This window comes from Dendrobates tinctorius, unplaced genomic scaffold (assembly GCF_039654945.1).
Source record: "Dendrobates tinctorius isolate UK_male_01 unplaced genomic scaffold, ASM3965494v1 ptg000128l, whole genome shotgun sequence".
Lineage (NCBI taxonomy): Eukaryota > Metazoa > Chordata > Amphibia > Anura > Dendrobatidae > Dendrobates > Dendrobates tinctorius.
Genome location: NW_027361796.1, coordinates 17,165,908 through 17,184,321, shown reverse-complemented (window position 1 = coordinate 17,184,321; position 18,414 = coordinate 17,165,908). Strand labels below are relative to the sequence as shown.

Genomic DNA, 18,414 nt, shown 5'->3' with positions numbered 1-18,414 from the left:
GCTGTGGGTGGAATTGCAATCCAGCCGTGGCTGTTATGATAAATGCAGCTGCAATTTTCCTCAGCAACATTTATCAAGGCCGTGCTGTGAGCATATCACTAATCCCACCCATCAGCACACCTGTCACATGAGCGCGAGGGCGGCGCTCATAGCAGGTGAGGATTTCCGCTATACACAGCAAGGCTGCAGCTCTACTACATGTAGTACAAATTATCAGAAGATCACAGCTTTAAGTCTCGTACGGAAACTTTTGAAGTAAAAAAAAAAAGCATAAAACATTTTTTTTTTTTTTTTTAAAAGATAAGTTCAAATCTCCCCCTTTAAAATAAAAACAAAACACATATTTGGTATTGCTGCGTTCCGAATCACTCGATCTGTCAAGAAACTAAATTAATCCGATCTGTAAATGGCGTAACGAGAAAAAAAAACAAAAAAAAAACTGAATTACATTTTTTCATTTTGGTCTTCTTAATATGGCAATAACAGGCATCATCGTATCTACCCCAAAATGGTATCAATAAAAACGGCAGCTCAGCACACAAAAAAAACAAGCCCTCACCCATCATCAAAAATGCATTTTTTTTTTTTTTTTTAAACAAATTTTGGAATTTTTTTTTCACTAAATGAAATAATATTTATTTTTATATAGCGCTAACATATTCCGCAGTGCTTTACAGTTTTGCACACATCATCACTGTCCCCAATGGGGCTCACAATCTAAATTTCCTATCAGTATGTCTTTGGAATGTGGGAGGAAACCGGAGAACCCGGAGGAAACCCAAGCAAACACGGGGATAACATACATACTCCTTGCAGATGTTGTGCTTGGTGGGATTCAAACCCAGGACCCCAGCGCTGCAAGGCTGCAGTGCTATCCACTGAGCCACCGTGCTGCACAAATGAAATAAAGAACCCAGATATGTTTGGTGTCCATGAACTCGTAATGACCTGGAGAATCATAATGGCAGGTCAGATTTTGCATTTAGGGAGCACTGTATTAAAAAAAAAAAAACAAACAAAAAAAAACAAACAAACAAACAAACAAAAAACACATTGTACGATTGCCCTTTTTTTTTTTTTTTTTTTTTTTTGCAACTTCACCACTTGGAATTTTGTTCTGTTTTCCAATACATGAGCTGGTAAAACAAATGATGTCCATCAAAAGTACAACTTGTCCCGCAGGGACAAGCCCTCACGTGGCCATATTGATGGAAAAATATAAAAGTTAAGGGCTCTGGGAAGAAGAGGAGCAAAAAACGAAAAACGCCAAAGGTGGTGAAGGGGTTAACAGCGGCATGATTTTATTTTTGATACTTGACATTTTTTAACCACTGAAATCTACTATATAATCGTCTAATTCTGTCTGTCACGGAAATCCCGCGTCGCTGTTTGGGCGCGCCCTATCAGCGTCAGACGCAGTCCGGCCACGAATCCCGCGTCGCTGTTTGGGCGCGCCCTATCAGCGTCAGACGCAGTCCGGCCACGAATCCCGCGTCGCTGTTTGGGCGCGCCCTATCAGCGTCAGACGCAGTCCGGCCACGAATCCCGCGTCGCTGTTTGGGCGCGCCCTATCAGCGACAGACGCAGTCCGGCCACGAATCCCGCGTCGCTGTTTGGGCGCGCCCTATCAGCGTCAGACGCAGTCCGGCCACGAATCCCGCGTCGCTGTTTGGGCGCGCCCTATCAGCGACAGACGCAGTCCGGCCATGAATCCCGCGTCGCTGTTTGGGCGCGCCCTATCAGCGTCAGACGCAGTCCGGCCACGAATCCCGTGTCGCTGTTTGGGCGCGCCCTATCAGCGACAGGTGCAGTCCGGCCACGAATCCCGCGTCGCTGTTTGGGCGCGCCCTATCAGCGACAGACGCAGTCCGGCCACGAATCCCGCGTCGCTGTTTGGGCGCGCCCTATCAGCGTCAGACGCAGTCCGGCCACGAATCCCGCGTCGCTGTTTGGGCGCGCCCTATCAGCGACAGACGCAGTCCGGCCACGAATCCCGCGTCGCTGTTTGGGCGCGCCCTATCAGCGTCAGACGCAGTCCGGCCACGAATCCCGCGTCGCTGTTTGGGCGCGCCCTATCAGCGACAGACGCAGTCCGGCCACGAATCCCGCGTCGCTGTTTGGGCGCGCCCTATCAGCGACAGGTGCAGTCCGGCCACGAATTGGCGTGGAATTTGAACAACGCACGCTACCCCTACCGTCGGGGAGATCTGCAGCACTAGCCTGATTGGTCATGCCTGGATGGCCGCGGCAATCAGCGACAGGTGCAGTCCGCCCGCAAATTGCCACGGGATTTGAACCACACTTTTCAGATTGGTCACCGGGCACGACCAATCAGCGATATCGGCGCAGAATTTAACCCTCACTCACAGCGCAACGTAATTCACTCATCTTTACTGAACAAGTTCTGTCTTATCTCCATAAATAAACTGCACACATAGTCTAGAACACCCGATGCATTAGACTTGGGCCACCATCTAGTATTAATATAAAACACCATTTAAACACAGAAAAAAAGTAATAAAACTAAGAGGAATTTCGCTTCCGTTACCAGTACTTTACTTAGTGAAACTTACAGCCTCATTCACACCTACAACTCGCTCTGCACAAAAAACACGTCCGTTTATCTTCGTCAACGGAAAAATACAAAGAATTAACGGGCTCTCAGAACAAATGATGGAAAAAAATTACAAAACGATCTAGTCAGAACGGCCACTGCGTGCAGTTCAGCAAAATACCAACAGGCCAGCACTCGCCGGTGTAGTGCTGCGCATCAATACACAGCAACGGGCACTAGCAGCACCGGGAGCAGGCGCCCGGCCGACAGCCCAGCACGAATGCGCCGCAGCTGCAGCTACGCCGGCTGCTTAAGATGACTGGCAGTGCTGATTGGCTAGACCGAGTCACGTGGTACAAGACACCACGGAAAGGTCCTTCAATTAAAATGTGTGAGCCGACTGACAGGGCCTTTTCCTGCTTCTAAATGCTGATTTGTTAGAACTAGTCACGTGGCACAAGAAGGGAAGGTCCTTTAGGTGAAAGATAGTTCCACATGTGAGCGGAAGGTCCTTGTTCTTCTTGAAATGAACTGTGTGGCACAAGTGACGGAGTGAGCGCGTGCTGGGTATGTGCGGTCCGGCTACGGCTGGGGAGAGATGGTGCGGGGGTCACGCTGGCGGCCCGGTGACGTGTGATGACGGGGCTTGTATGGCTATGGGTTCCCCAGTGCAGGGGTTCTAGCTCTAGAATGTATTTCTGTAGCACTTCTTATTTGTTCTCTCCTATAAAGCATGGGTTTGCTGCTGATGTAGTCTTTTCAGTTGGGCTTCATTAGGAACGTTGCACCATGTGCCTTGTACCTGCTCTGTTTCCTCTGCTCATCAGTGAGCTGGGAAGAGCTCAGAAGAAGAGGGCTGCCAGTTGTAAAGTACAGCTCGCTGATGGATTCTCTGTTAGCTCATGTGAGGCTATACAATGCAAATGGTGCAACATGTTTAATAAAACCCAATTCCAAACGTTTTTTTCCAATCTAAAAGCTCATAAGAAAAGGTCTCCAAAGAAGGCCAGCCCCATTAGGTTCTCTGAATGTGTGATGATGGATACAGCTCTTTAACGTGGCACTGTGGCAGCCTATCTGGGACGCCAGGACTCAGTTTTACACATCTGCCATTCAGACGCCGGTGTTCCATAAAACCTTATACTTTACGTTAATAGTAAATTTAAATTGATACGTTATTGAATTTATTAAAATTTTAAACCTTGAGTATATATGTAAAATATGAACGTCTCATACTTTTTCTTTGTCTGCCTTTAAAGAAGATATCATACATTCAAAGGGAATTTGCAGTTAAAACTCTGCTCTGCCGCAGGGATAAATTCCAGGAGATTGTCATAGATTCACAGTGGCTTTATTCAACGCGTTTCAGGGGTCTTATTTCCCCTTCATCAGGCTATTACCACACAGTACGAACAGGCATCACTAGTATATATAGTTCAGAGAAGACGCTTCTCCTGACATCACGCCTGCCTTTCTAGAAAACACCGGTGATTGTCTAAACGCTGTGTCTAATATCATGTCCTCACTATATCTGAAACTGAACCTGTCAAAGACTGAACTCCTGGTGTTTCCTCCCGCTACTAATGTACCTATACCCGACATTGCCATTTCTGTGTGTGGTTCCACTATTACTCCCCAGCAACAGGCCCACTGTCTTGGGGTCATACTTGATTCCGAGCTTTCCTTTGCCCCCCACATTCGATCACTGGCTCGCTCTTGTCATCTGCACCTCAAAAACATTTCTGGAATTCGACCTTTTCTTACTTTGGACTCTGCAAAAACTATTACTGTTTCTCTTATTCATTCTCGTCTCGACTATTGTAACTCTCTTCTAATCGGTCTCCCTCTTACCAAACCCTCCCCTCTCCAATCTGTCTTGAATGCTGCAGCCAGGATCATATTCCTCACCAATCGTTACACCGATGCCTCTACCTTGTGCCAGTCATTACACTGGCTACCCATCCACTCCAGAATCCAGTACAAACTTATTGCCCTCACCCACAAAGCCCTCCATGGCTCAGCACCACCCTACATCTCCTCCCTTGTTTCAGTATACCACCCTACCCGCGCCCTCCGTTCTGCTGATGACCTGAGGTTAGCATCCTCAATAATCAGAACCTCCCACTCCCGTCTCCAAGACTTTACACGTGCTGCACCAATTCTTTGGAATGCACTTCCCAGGTCAATACGATTAGTCCCCAATCCCCACAATTTTAAGCGTGGCCTGAAAACGCATTTATTCAGACTGGCCTATCGCCTCAACACATTAACCTAATCTATCCCTGTGTGGCACAGCCAAAAGTTTTACCATAACCAGGTTCCCCGCATCATGTTCCCACATGCTTTATGCATCCATTAGCCCTCTGTGTCTGTACTGTTACACACTTAACATTATGGCTGGCCCATACAATCAGGGCAACTGTTACCACCCACCTTTCGTGTCTACCTCTTTCCTCATAGATTGTAAGCTTGCGAGCAGGGCCCTCATTCCTCTTGGTATTTGTTATGATCTATGTGATTATTGTTATGCTGTGATGTCTATCTTCTGTACAAGTCCCCTCTGAAATGTAAAGTGCTGCGGAATATGTCGGCGCTATAGAAATAAAATGTAGTATTATTATTATTATTAGTGATGCCTGTTCGTACTGTGTGGTATTTCCTGATGAAGGGGAAATGAGACCCCTGAAACGTGTTGAATAAAGCCACTGTGACTCTATGACAATCTCCTGGAATTTATCCCTGCGGTAGCGCAGAGTTTTAACTGCAAATTCCCTTTGAATGTATGACTTCTTCTGGTCACTGAGGATCTGCAGCAGCCGCCAACATATATGCTCTTATCTCATCCTTACCAGGTGAGCAGTTGATATATTCTCTCCTTTGTAACGTGGATAAGACCCTATTGCTCTTTTTTGTCTCCCCATTCCTTTGCAATACTTAAAGAAGATAGGCGTGCCTCCCAGAATAGTTAGGAATCACATATGTCTACCTTAGTGTCTGTCACACTTTTAGGAATCTTCATGCTACTCTGCTTTATGAAAATTTGTTCTGGCCTGAAAAAGAGTAACTGCACTTCCACAAAACTTGTAAATGTCACAGAGACCTGTCAGAAGCTTTGATCTTGGGGTCAGGCTGCTGAGACAAAGAAGCAGAAATGCTCAGCGGAGAGCAATGACAGACTTCAAAGACTATTGAGCCGGCCTTCAGGTTCTGCTGAGCGCTTCTGCTTCTTTGTGTTAGTGATCAGTAGGGGTTTGATCCCCCTCTGATTGTGGCTTCTAACATGTCTGCATGGCCTGCAAAAGTGTAGTTACAGTTTACGGAGTTGTCTTATGGTGCAGCTTCCGGAGCGCACCGACATCTGGCTAACGCCGGGGTCACACTTTCAAGTGCGATGCGAGATACTCGCGCATCAATACCTGGCAGTGCCGCCGGCGGTTTGGACCGGAGTGTGCGGCTGCATAGAAATACATACAGCCGCACACTCCGGTCCGAGTACTGGCGGCAGTGCTGGGTATTGACTCGCATCGCACTCGCAAGTTTGACCCTGGCCTTAGGCTGCAGTCACACTAACATATAAAAAAATCACTCTGATGTTGATCCAGAAAAGTAGGACGAGTGTCTTGAGATTAAAATGCGATTTTTCTCAGCTAGTATCCGTATGACATTCGTATGCAATGTCTTTTTAACATCATCTTCTTCATACTGTCATTCTGTGATTTAAAGCTACTTTTCTAACTAATCAAGCAATCTTATACATACAGGTATAGATAAATACAATAGAAAGATGTCTTTGAGATACAGAATTAGTGCAACGTTTGTAGTTTACTGTACATATATATAGCTAATAAATGAAAAATATGGCGTGTGGTCCCCCCTATTTTTAAAAACCAGTTAAGGAAACACAGACAGCTGTGAGCTGGTCTTATTATGCTGGAAGGGCCCAATAACCATAGAGCTTCCCAGCCTATTAATATCAGCCCACAGCTGTTTACTTAGCCTTAGTTGTTAAAATGGGGAGACCCTAAGAAAGAAATGATGTGCCCCGCCGTTTTTTTTAGTAACCAGCAAAGGTTAAGCATACAGCTGTGGGCTGATATTAATAGGCTGGCCCCAGCATAATAAGACCAACCATCATACGCCCCAGAAATGGGGCATCCAAGGCAGGAATTTTTTAGGCACCCCCATTACTAACCCCGTAGCCAGAAAAGTACTTTATTTGTAAAATCTCCAACAACTTCTCTATTTCACCGATTTATTAAAAATAATAATAATAATATCCACCCCGGACAGCCGTAATCCAAAAAATGAAGGTCCCTTGACAATCCTGTCTTTGACCAGGGTATTGAGTCACGTTCAGAGGACTGGGGCAGCAGCCACTGCCGGGTCTCACGCTGCACTGCCAGGTTGGACCAGATCACCAAATTGCACTTGGCCATGCAGTGCAACAAGTCCAAAAGATCGGACTGCACTCGGATAACATCTCACTGCAGTCCGGATTTTCATGGACTGACAGAATGGAGAAGATGGAGAATTTTTCTTCCATTTCCTCATCTGAAAAAAATGGAACACACTCTGATCAAACTTTGTGATTAGCATAATTGGTCAGATTTTCTCAGTTGAGAGAAAATTCACTGGTGTGATCCTAGCCTAAGGATGGTCAATCAAGTTTAACACCTTGCTATAGTGGCCAGTAACTCTACAGCTGCTTTGACTATAACTTACAAAATTTAGATTTCCCAAATTATATTTTTGAATAACACATAGATATTTTTACCTTGCTATGTATGGATAGAACTATTGCCCACTGTATTAATTTCCTCCAAAACACCTTATTGCTAGTATCATTTAAAGGGGTTGTCCACTTTTGGGGAAAAAATATTATTTGTTTTTTTAACTATTGTTTTTGAGGATAAAATAATTTTTGCAGTTGGGTTTTGTTAAAAAAAAAAAAAATACTGCACAGTTTCCTTCTATAGTCTTTATGTTGCGCTGTGTATTGCTGGCTGCAGAATGAGTTAACGCAGAATCTATCAGTGAGCTCGCTTTGACAGCTTTACTGGAGAGTTTTTAGGTTATTTATCTTATCTTTTTTGATTACGGCCTCTTAGCTGATTTATGACCATGGAACACATCAAAGTTGAATTTTCAGGGATCGAAAGAGCCTGTAAAAGTCAGGCAACATTTTTAATGACACACTATAGCAAACATGATTTTTATAGACCCCCAAATGTGTGTATTTAAGTATAAAAAAAAAAATACCTCCACGATCCATTAGCATTGACAAGGGGAGCGCTAATGATGTAACAGCAGCTGTAAATGCCAAAGGTGTGCACTTATCTTGTCTTTCAGGACAGGCCATTAATTGTATAGTGGTTGACTGAGAATTTATGGATTGCAAGGCGGAATGGAGGGGGGAGGTTGTTTGATATTGTGTATGGAGGGGGGTCAATTGTTTATGACATGAATATGATATAAGAGGTGCTGGCCAGGTACTGAAACCAAAAAGAGAGCACTCCGATGTCACATTGGTGCCGCCTTGGAAGGGCGTCGAAACCTGGGATGTCTTTGTCAGTGATGTGGACTTTTCTATGTGTTATTTCTGATCAGTTTTTGGACCTGTGTTGTTTGAAGTGTATTACTATTCCTGACTTTCTTTTTGATGTCTTGAAGATCTGTAAGTGTCATGTACTCCAAAGCGATGGTCTGCCCAGCAGCCACCTGGCAGGGACACATAAGAGAAGAGAACATCCCAGGTTTTGTTGTATGTAATAGCACCCTACATTGGTTGTCAATATGTCTACAAGACTTAGTATCCAGCACCCTGTGGTTCTCTGAGCTAAAAACATGGAGACTGGCTCTTATAAGCAGTTATGGGTCTGAGTTGCTTTACTTATCCTTCTGCCATATCCGATGCTTTATGACAGCAGTCAGTAGTCTAATGTCTGTGGGGCGCAGGAGACAAGTGATAAAACGCCCTGTCCGGTCCCTATGCCCTGTAATGGCAGATGTCAGGCAGAACAATGACGTTTAACCTGTGTGATTGTTTGTTATCCATGAAACCAGAGGAGCCTGACAGACACTGATTATTACTTACTCAGGGCTATGGAGTCTATGCGCTAAACCACCAACTCTGACTCCTACTCCTCCATTTCCCTGACTCCGACCCCACAACACGGCCTCACTACTGAGCATGTACATAAAGTGCGGCACAGATTCATCTCAGCTAAAAGCCAAGATCCTTAGATCAGGAACAGAACAGACATTTATAGGACATTTCATAACTTTCCCAAAGTATTAGGAAAACATTTACAGCACATCCGGCACTGTACTGCTGTACCCAATTTATTGTATATTTTAGGATTCGGTCCATTTTATACCGACTCCACCAAAATGGACATCAACTCCACAGCCCTGCTTTCTATTAGCAAGTAGCTCTGGACATATTATCTCATCCCAGCAAGCTCTGAGCAGGAATCATTTGGGGCCTGGGATCGGAAACCATGATTGCTCATTTCAGCCAAGTGCCAAATTCATATAATAAGCTTGTGTGCAGTCCAACCACCAGAGCTCCCCTCTATGGAAAGCCACATGACATTGCACCATACTTTACCTTGGCAAGAGTGGCATGCGGAAGTACTGTATGAGCTATGGGAGCAGCAGAGCTAGTGGCTCTGAATGTGTGTGACGAGTATGGAGAGCAAAGCACCAAAAAAGATGTGCACAAGCACTTTATGAACATCGGTCTCTCTGTTAGAACCTTGTCTTCTCCGAAGATACTGTTGCAAAACCTAGAGTGGACCCACTGGATCGCGGTACCGACCGACCCTGGGCAAACTGGCCAGGTGGAACCGACCTCTAAACAGGGACCGTTAGGGGGCAGGCCCAGGAGGAAGGTATACCGCGATAGCTAGTGCCAGAGGATCGGCTCGAGCATAAGGAGAAGAATCAGGGTACTCACCGAGAATGTGACGGAGCTGAGCAGCTGCGGAGAGGGACAAGGCAGAGTTCACAGAGGAGAGAGACACGGGGTCCGGGACAAGGCAGAGTTCACAGAGGAGAGAGACACGGGGTCCGGGACAAGGCAGAGTTCACAGAGGAGAGAGACACGGGGTCCGGGACAAGGCAGAGTTCACAGAGGAGAGAGACACGGGGTCCGGGACAAGGCAGAGTTCACAGAGGAGAGAGACACGGGGTCCGGGACAAGGCAGAGTTCACAGAGGAGAGAGACACGGGGTCCGGGACAAGGCAGAGTTCACAGAGGAGAGAGACACGGGGTCCGGGACAAGGCAGAGTACACAGAGGAGAGAGACACGGGGTCCGGGACAAGGCAGAGTTCACAGAGGAGAGAGACACGGGGTCCGGGACAAGGCAGAGTACACAGAGGAGAGAGACACGGGGTCCGGGACAAGGCAGAGTTAACAGAGGAGAGAGACACGGGGTCCGGGACAAAGCAGAGTTCACAGAGGAGAGAGACACGGGGTCCGGGACAAGGCAGAGTTCACAGAGGAGAGAGACACGGGGTCCGGGACAAGGCAGAGTTCACAGAGGAGAGAGACACGGGGTCCGGGACAAGGCAGAGTTCACAGAGGAGAGAGACACGGGGTCCGGGACAAGGCAGAGTTCACAGAGGAGAGAGACACGGGGTCCGGGACAAGGCAGAGTTCACAGAGGAGAGAGACACGGGGTCCGGGACAAGGCAGAGTTCACAGAGGAGAGAGACACGGGGTCCGGGACAAGGCAGAGTTCACAGAGGAGAGAGACACGGGGTCCGGGACAAGGCAGAGTTCACAGAGGAGAGAGACACGGGGTCCGGGACAAGGCAGAGTTCACAGAGGGTGTATATCTGTTTATTAGTTGTGTCTCCTGGAAAGTTGTGTGATTGTCAATATTCTAGCACATAAAGGAGCAGATACTCCGTGTCCGTACTGTCCTGAGTGGTAAATCTGTCTAGCTAAGGGCTCGTTCAGATGTCAGATGCATGTGGTCTGAGTGCCATCAGTTTTTCTCATATGTGGAGAGAAAAGAAAAAAATTTTCACCTTCTTTCTGACAGCCCGTGAAAGTTGGACTGCATATATATCGGAGCGTGTTTTTCTTTTTTTTGGACCTTAGACTTGCATTGCCGATTTCCATCCAATACTTGGATCAAAATTGGTCTTGTCTTCATTATTTCCCACAGACCTCTTGGTCTGAGGAAAAAATCGGACAGCCCCATAGAATATGAAAGGCATGAGTGCTATCTGCGAAAACCATGGATAGCACTTGTGCGATAAAATGGCACGTGTGAATGAGCCCTAAGTGTGAGATGGTGCAGAAGCTTATATAAATAAAGCAGAGTACAAAATGTTATTTAAGGACTTGTGTATTTCAGGTAGACATGTTGCTTGACTCTTAAAGAGTAACTGTCTTTTTAAATTCCCCTCCCCCATAAATGTAATACTATATGTGAAAACAGCAAACTTTATAATATATCTTATTAGTGAAATAAACCTCTTTCTCCTCCTGGACTGATCAGTCACCCTCAAAATTCTCAATTCTGAGATATAATCTGTCTGCAGAGATGGCGGTTGGTGTTGATAAGATTCTACAGAGGTGTTTCTGTCGTTTTAGGAGAATATCTATGTCTGAATCTAGCTTCTCCCTTATCCTCCTCTTTACATAGGAGATGACAGTTAATGCTCAAAAGATTCTATCTCAGCAATGGGAAAACATGTCTTCATTAAATACACATTTTTCCCATGAATTGAGAGTTTGTGTCCAGTCATGGAGGAGAAAGAAAGATTACAGAGTTTCCTATTTTCATGTGTACTATGGATTTATCTATTCTGTTATTTCTAAACACTGTTTTTCGGGGATTCCTTTGTATCCCCATTCATACTGCAGCCACCCACACACAAATGATACACCGTTTGAAAGGTAAACTTGCCCCCTTCAACAAGAAAATAGCCAAACAGACCACACATCCACATTTTGATCACAAAATACAGTTTAATTTTCATAAACCTGCAGTAAGGAAAAATGATCTGCAGGTGGCACCACACTACCCCAAAGCACACTACCAACACATTTGTAAACATGCACTGCTTTTTTGCTGTTTACTTCGCCCCACACATACATGATGCACCATTTGAAAGGTAAACTTGCTCCCTTCAGCAAGAAAACTGCCAAACCAAACACACATTCACGATTTTATCACTAAATACAGTTTAAACATTCATTTTCATAAACCTGCAGAAATACATAATGACCTGCAGGTGGCACCTCAACCTGGAAAACATTTTTTGGCCTCTACTTATCAAACCAATTTATAGTATTACCAATCTACATATATAAATACCCGTCTGTGTTCATCAGCTCATGAAATACATTTACATTTGACCAGCTTGCTTTTGCAGAAATTGCCTGCGCCCCCGACAACCAATGTGCAAAAATTTAGCACGGGACAAGCTAGTGTTATAAAGTTTAAAACAACTGTTATTCATTAAAAAGAAGGGCAATTCCCTGGAAACATGTAGTATGTTTTACACAATAAAAATCTTCACATTTTTCATAAGCAAAGGCTCAAGCCTCCTTTTTTTCTTCTAGATTATTTGCATGTAAATGATTTTAAATAAATATATGTAATATTTCAAAATGCTTCTTCATGCATTGGAAAAGTCTTCAGCAGGTGTTCATTCTAGGTGCACGTAATGCTTGACCTAACTCTGAAAAAGAAGGGGCGTTCCCTCAAAACACCTAATGTATGTTAGGCCCCCATCACACGTTCTGGTGATTTGGGTACTGGAAAAACCAGTACTGGTGAGATGTCTGGTCCGTGTGCCATTCGTGTGTACGTATGTGACATCCGTGTCAGTGTGCTGTCAGTGTGACACATAGGGAATGAAATGGAGCATAGAAATTAAAGTGTTGGGTATTAAACATGCTCAAAGATATGGTGATGAGAAACGTAGATAGAAATATGTCAGTGTGTTATGTAATCAGTGCTTTGTGCATATTTTTATGTACTTGTGTTTTATTGTAAAATTAATTAAAAAAAAAAAATGGCATGGGCTCCCATATAAATTTCATAACCAGCAGAGGGAAAGCCTACCACTGGGGACTGATAATAATAGTCTGAGAAAGGGACCATTGGCCTGAAATGTTCCCAGACTGTTAATAACAGCTCACAGCTGTTAGCTTAGCCTTTACTGGTTACCCCAGAAAAAAGCTATGTAGGGTCCCCCAAAGGCTAAACAGACAGCTCTGAGCAGGTTTTAATAGCCTGGGAAGAGACCAGAGATATTGGCTCCCCTCCCAGGCTACTAACATTAGCCCTCAGCCGCCCCAGAAATGGGGCATCCATAAGATGAGCTATATCTGGAGCTTAGCCTCGCTCTTCCCACTTGCCCTGGTGCAGTGGCAAGTAGGGCAATAGGGTTGGGGTTCATGTTATCTTTGTATTTTCAGCTAACATCAAACCCAGGTTTAGTAATAGAGAGGTGTCTTTAAGACTCCCCCATTACTAATCCCATAGTCATAGGGTAAGTGCCCACGATCAGGAATAGTAACATTGCAGAGTACAAGCACAGTGGTTGGGATTTATAGGAATCTCTCAGGACCCGGTCCCTGGGAAAAGCACTAACGGTGCAGCTTGTTCCCAGGCGCCGGTATGTGTCACAATGATGACAATCAGATGTCATCAGTGTGCACATGTGTGGCACGCATTTCGTCTGTGGTCCTGGTAAAAAATGTACATGTCTGCGGGTTTTTCACATGGACACACGGACGTGTGCGCCACCATTGAATACAATTGTGAGCGTATATCCTTAAAAAACGGACCACATATGAACATGAAAAAACGTGTGAAGGGGGCCTTAACCCCATACTGACATCGGTAGGTATAGTACGTCCGATGTCAGTATCCCCCCCGCTTTGATATGTGCTCCAGCGGGGAGCCTACCTCAAAGCCAGGACATGTCAGCTGTTTTTAACTGCTGACATGTGCCCACAATAGCCGTCGGCGGAATCGCGATCCGCCCACGGCTATTAACTAGTTAAATGCTGCTGTCAAACTCTGACTGCGGCATTTAGTAAGTGCTTCCGGCCATCCGGCCGGAAATACGCTCACCGGTGACTCGCGTCACGTGATCGGGGGGTATAGGTACGTAGACATTACAACCAGAGATCTCCCTCTATGGTTGTTGATGCTGAATTGCAATGAGCGCCACCCGGTGGTCAGTGCTCATAGCAAGTCTGTAATTCTACATAGAGGCGATCTGAGCATTGCCTCTATGTAGCAGAGCCGATTGGGCTATGGCAGCTTTTAGTCTCCTATGGAGACTATTGAAGCATGCCAAAGGTTAAAGAAAAATATTTTTAAAAATATAAAAAAAAATATAAACGTTTAAATCACCCCCCTTTCGCCCCATTCTAAATAAAACAATAAAAAATAAATCAAGCAGACACATATTTGGTATTTCCGCGTTCAGAATCGCCCGATCTATCAAGAATAAAAAAAGGATTAATCTGATTGCAAAACGTCGTTGCGAGAAAAAAAATCAAAACACCAGAATTACATTTTTTTGGTCGCCACAACAGTGCATTAAAATGCAATAATGGGCGATCAAAAGATTGTATCTATACGAAAATGGTATTATTAAAAACTTCAGCTTGGCACGCAAAAAATAAGCCCTCAGCCAACCCAAGATCACGAAAAATGGAGACACTACGGGTATCGGAAAATGCCGCAATTTTTTTGTTTTGTTTATTTATTTATTTTTAGCAAAGTTTGGAATTTTTTTCAACACTTAGATAAAAAGAACCTAGACATATTAGACGTCTATGAACTCGTAATGATCTGAAGAATCATAATGGCAGGTCAGTTTTAGCATTTGGTGAACCTAGCAAAAAAGCCAAACAAAAAGCAAGTGTGGGATTGCACTTTTTTTTGCAATTTCACCGCACTTGGAATTTTTTTCCCGTTTTCTAGTACATGACATGGTAAAACCAATGGTGTCGTTCAAAAACACAACTCGTCTCGCAAAAAATAAGCCCTCACATGGCCATATAGATGGAAAAATAAAAAAGTTATGGCTCTGGGAAGAAATGGAGTGCAAAATGAAAAAGCAAAACTGGAAAAACGCTCCGGTCATGAAGGGGTTAAATATATATATGTATATTTATCATAAGCAAGGACTGCATCGTCGTCTGATTTTCCTCCCAGATTATTTGATTATTTGCCATTTTTTTGATTGTGAATAATCGTTACCACTTGCATAAAGCCGAGTGTGAGAGTAGGGGGGTATCGCTATATAACAATGCACGTTTACATGTCATCACTGCCATTCTCTATTCTGCTGTAATAGTGGCCACATTGGTTGTCACTCAACAAGAATCTAATGTGACTTGGAGTCTGCAATGTACATTTCCACAGATGAGAATAACTTTTTGTATTATTTAAAATTTTGATTCATGGGGGGGGAAAAAAAAAATCTTAGGTTTGCCTGAAACGCGTCAACATTTGTAACTGTGTGGGCTACTGTTGTGGATCCCTAAACAAAGCCCCGTTTTCTATTGTAATGTCGCCCGGGCATCCATGTACTTTGGCCGTTGAGCTGATTTGAAGATTTTTTACTCTTTCACAGCAGAGTTTTGCAGGGACAGATATAATAGTATATATAATGAGAAAATAACTCACGGTGGACACAATTCCTTGGCTTCAGCAACTGTTGCTCTTCACAGTTGGTCACAGAAGTCGGTGAGTGGCCTCCACTTCCAGGCTGTGTAGACAGGAGGCCAGCATTGCCTAATTAACCCTTCTCCTGAAAGGATCTGAAGTAGTGGGTGGCATGCATATGAAAGTGAGGACACCCATGCTGCTACCTTTAGATAAGCATGTGTAGAGGGAGTGTCCATCGTCCTGCGGCTAACACACACCCAACTTACTTTTGATCTAGCTATTTTCCTTACTCTACATAAATGCTTCGTTAAGAGCCTTGTCACCGCTTCTGCATTCAGGAGATAGCCTTTTCATCATCCAGACTATGCGGAATGAAACCTAAAGTTATCCCTTGTATTGTGTCGTTTCAGTGATTCCGAAAATGTTTGAAGATTTGAAGAAAAGATTAGAATTTCCTAATTCACTTATTCAGACACAGGTAGGACTTTTTATGTCCGGTCAGCACTAATTTACTGTTGAATAATTGAAGGCAGATTTGGGCAAAATCAAACTACCCATTTTTTACTTACATTTTTAGGCCACAAAAATAAAAAAATAAATTCATTTTTGGCCTGATTTGCCGAGTCCTGTCTGCCCTTGCCCTATAGCAATTCATGAGCGTTACATCAAAAAAGTTCATCAGAATGAACATAATTGCCGCAATTTCATGATCTATTTTGACCAGATAAATAGGTCACTCATAGTAAAAAAAAATTAGAATTTGTTGAATGCAAGTGTTCAGTATATTAGTAACATGGATGTGACTATAGCAAGCTATCGTGACATCTTTGGATGTTCTTTGAACCGATAGGGTGTTGGAACAACTTATAATACCAATGTTTGGCATAAAATATAATAAATAATTTGTGTGTAAAATATACATAAAATATATATACGGTATATCTTTCTTGGTGATGAAATGTAAGGCTGTGTTCACACGTTGTGTTTTTTTTTGCGGACTTACCAAAAAATCCGCTTAAAAAACACTTAAAAGAAGCTTCCCATTCATTTTAATGCATTTTGCACTTTTTGTGCATATTGATGCATTTTTTTCCGCGTAAAAAACGCACCATGCTCATTAATTTCGCGGAAAATTCCGCATTTCTTGCTATTTTCTATGTGTCTGGGGACGCGCGAAAAAAACGCGCGTTTTCTGGGAAGGAGTCCTGTTTTTATGCAGAAATTTTCTGCATACGTGTGCACAAAGCCTAAGTGTCGATGAGTGTGTGAAATTTATGTATGTAAGTGTGTATGTATACATGCACAATTTACATACACACACCTTCCTAGCCACAGAAATGTCATCACCAAGAAGGAATAGTTATGTCACATGATGGATAGGCATGTTAATCCCAATGCCATGGTTTGTAGGTTCGTGTATTTTTCAATGTGACGCTCATAATTGATACTGAACAAATCAAGATGTTTTGTAAATTTTGCTTCCATTTTGTATCATGAATATGTCTGTCGTTCCTGTGATTTTTCGTAATACCAGGACTCTTCCTTTTTGGTGTTGCAATTTTTATGTTAAGGAGTGCACGTATACATACAATCATGGCCAAAAGTGTTGGCACCCTTGAAATTGTTCCAGAAAATGAAGTATTTTTCCCTTTGTGATGTATTGAAGCAGCACAAAAGAACAGAGGAAAAAAAATGCAAATTTGACATCATTTCACACAAAACCCCAAAAATGGGCCAGACAAAATTGTTAAAGGGAACCTGTCACCTGCTGCAGGCGTTTTTAAGTAAAAGAGCCACCTTGTGCAGCACTAATGCTGCATTCTGTCAAGGTGGCTCTTTTATTTAGCGTCCCTTCCACCGCAGAAATAATCGTTTTTAAAATTGGTCAGACATACCTGATATCTGACAGGGGGGCAGGTCTTTCCCCCTCTGACACCGACGCCTCACATACGTCAGTCATGTCCTGCTTTTGAATTTGGCACCGCCTCCTCAGCGTATTCTGACATCACCACAGGTCTTGCTGCATTGCTGCCCTGCTCAGCTCCGCCCCTACGGGTCACATGGTGCTGACGTCATCATAGGTCCTGCTGCACCACTGCTCTGCTGAGCTCCGCCCCTACTATTCACATGGTGCTGACATCATCACAGGTCCTGCTGCACCACTGAAAGAATATTACAGCGCAGGCGCGAGAAAAAGAAATGAACGCTGAGGAGGCAGAGCAGTGCGCCTGCGCAGGAGCCACTACGGTAAGCAAAGAAGAGGATGTCACCATTAGAAGATGGGAGCCGCCGGACCCGGACCGCGACACCCATCGGACCAAAACTCTACCAACTCTACGATTCTATGATTCTATTAAAACCGGACCCAGACCACCCCTGGGTGAGTATAATCTAAGTTGTTTTTCTTATCTTTCAAGTTACATTGGGGGCTTATCTACAGCATTACAGAATGCTGTAGATAAGCCCCTGATGGCGGTGCCGGCAGCTGATAGTCGAAAAATGGGGTGACAGATTCCCTTTAAGTCACTTGGCCTTATTTCCAAGTCTACCAAATAGCCTTTGGCCCCAAATTCTTTCATTAAAGGGTTTATCCACTACTCAGACAATCCCGTCCCAGTAAAATAACACCTATAACACTTATATGAGTAGCATACCATAGTGACGTAGGTCGCATTTCTGAGTTAGCTGCATTTGACAGATTTCATGAAGGCACCGCACAGCGATCAGTTCTGATGAAGGTCCCAATAGTTAGGACTGAAACGTTAATTATTTGGATTGCTATTAAAAATAAATAGTTTTACTCACTGCGCATTGAGTGCAGAGTTTTTCACTTGCTGTTCTACGGGTTGGAATCCTATTGAGCATCTCATCGTAGAACCATGGAGTGCCGTATATCTCTACAGGACACTAAAGGGCCTGTCACACTAAGAGATATCGCTAGCAATATCGCTATAACTAGTGACGTTATAGCGATATTACTAGCGATATCGCTGTGTGTGATACTTACCTACGACCGGCTCCCCCGCTGGTTATCGCTGATCGCGCGAGAACAGGCTGGACTGTTTCTCGTCGTCAGCTTCCTGCGGCGCTTCCTGCTGTGACGACGAGCGACGCGTGGAGCCGGGCGGGAGGACGCAGGATCGCCTGGTGTGACAGGTAAGTAGCGACTCCCGACCCCAGCGACGTCGCTAGTGAGATCTGCC

General features: G+C 44.2%; 1 protein-coding gene and 1 long non-coding RNA gene across 3 annotated transcripts in view; one reads left to right on the top strand and one right to left on the bottom strand.

Annotated features, from left to right (window-relative positions):
- Positions 1–3,011: 3,011 nt before the first annotated feature.
- Positions 3,012–18,414, top strand: part of FOCAD (focadhesin) — a 364,090-nt gene continuing 348,687 nt past the window's right edge. For both annotated transcript variants that reach the window (XM_073542693.1, XM_073542692.1), the window contains exons 1-2: positions 3,012–3,121; positions 15,622–15,689. In XM_073542693.1, coding sequence (XP_073398794.1) covers positions 15,633–15,689 — 57 coding nt within the window. In that variant the 5' untranslated portion in view covers positions 3,012–3,121; positions 15,622–15,632. The remainder of the gene's footprint in view (positions 3,122–15,621; positions 15,690–18,414) is intronic.
- LOC141047604 (uncharacterized) lies at positions 6,751–15,403 on the bottom strand. The gene is made up of 2 exons (XR_012219850.1): positions 15,230–15,403; positions 6,751–7,105 (listed from the first exon to the last, which is right to left on the bottom strand). It is a non-coding gene; the product is annotated as an uncharacterized lncRNA (long non-coding RNA).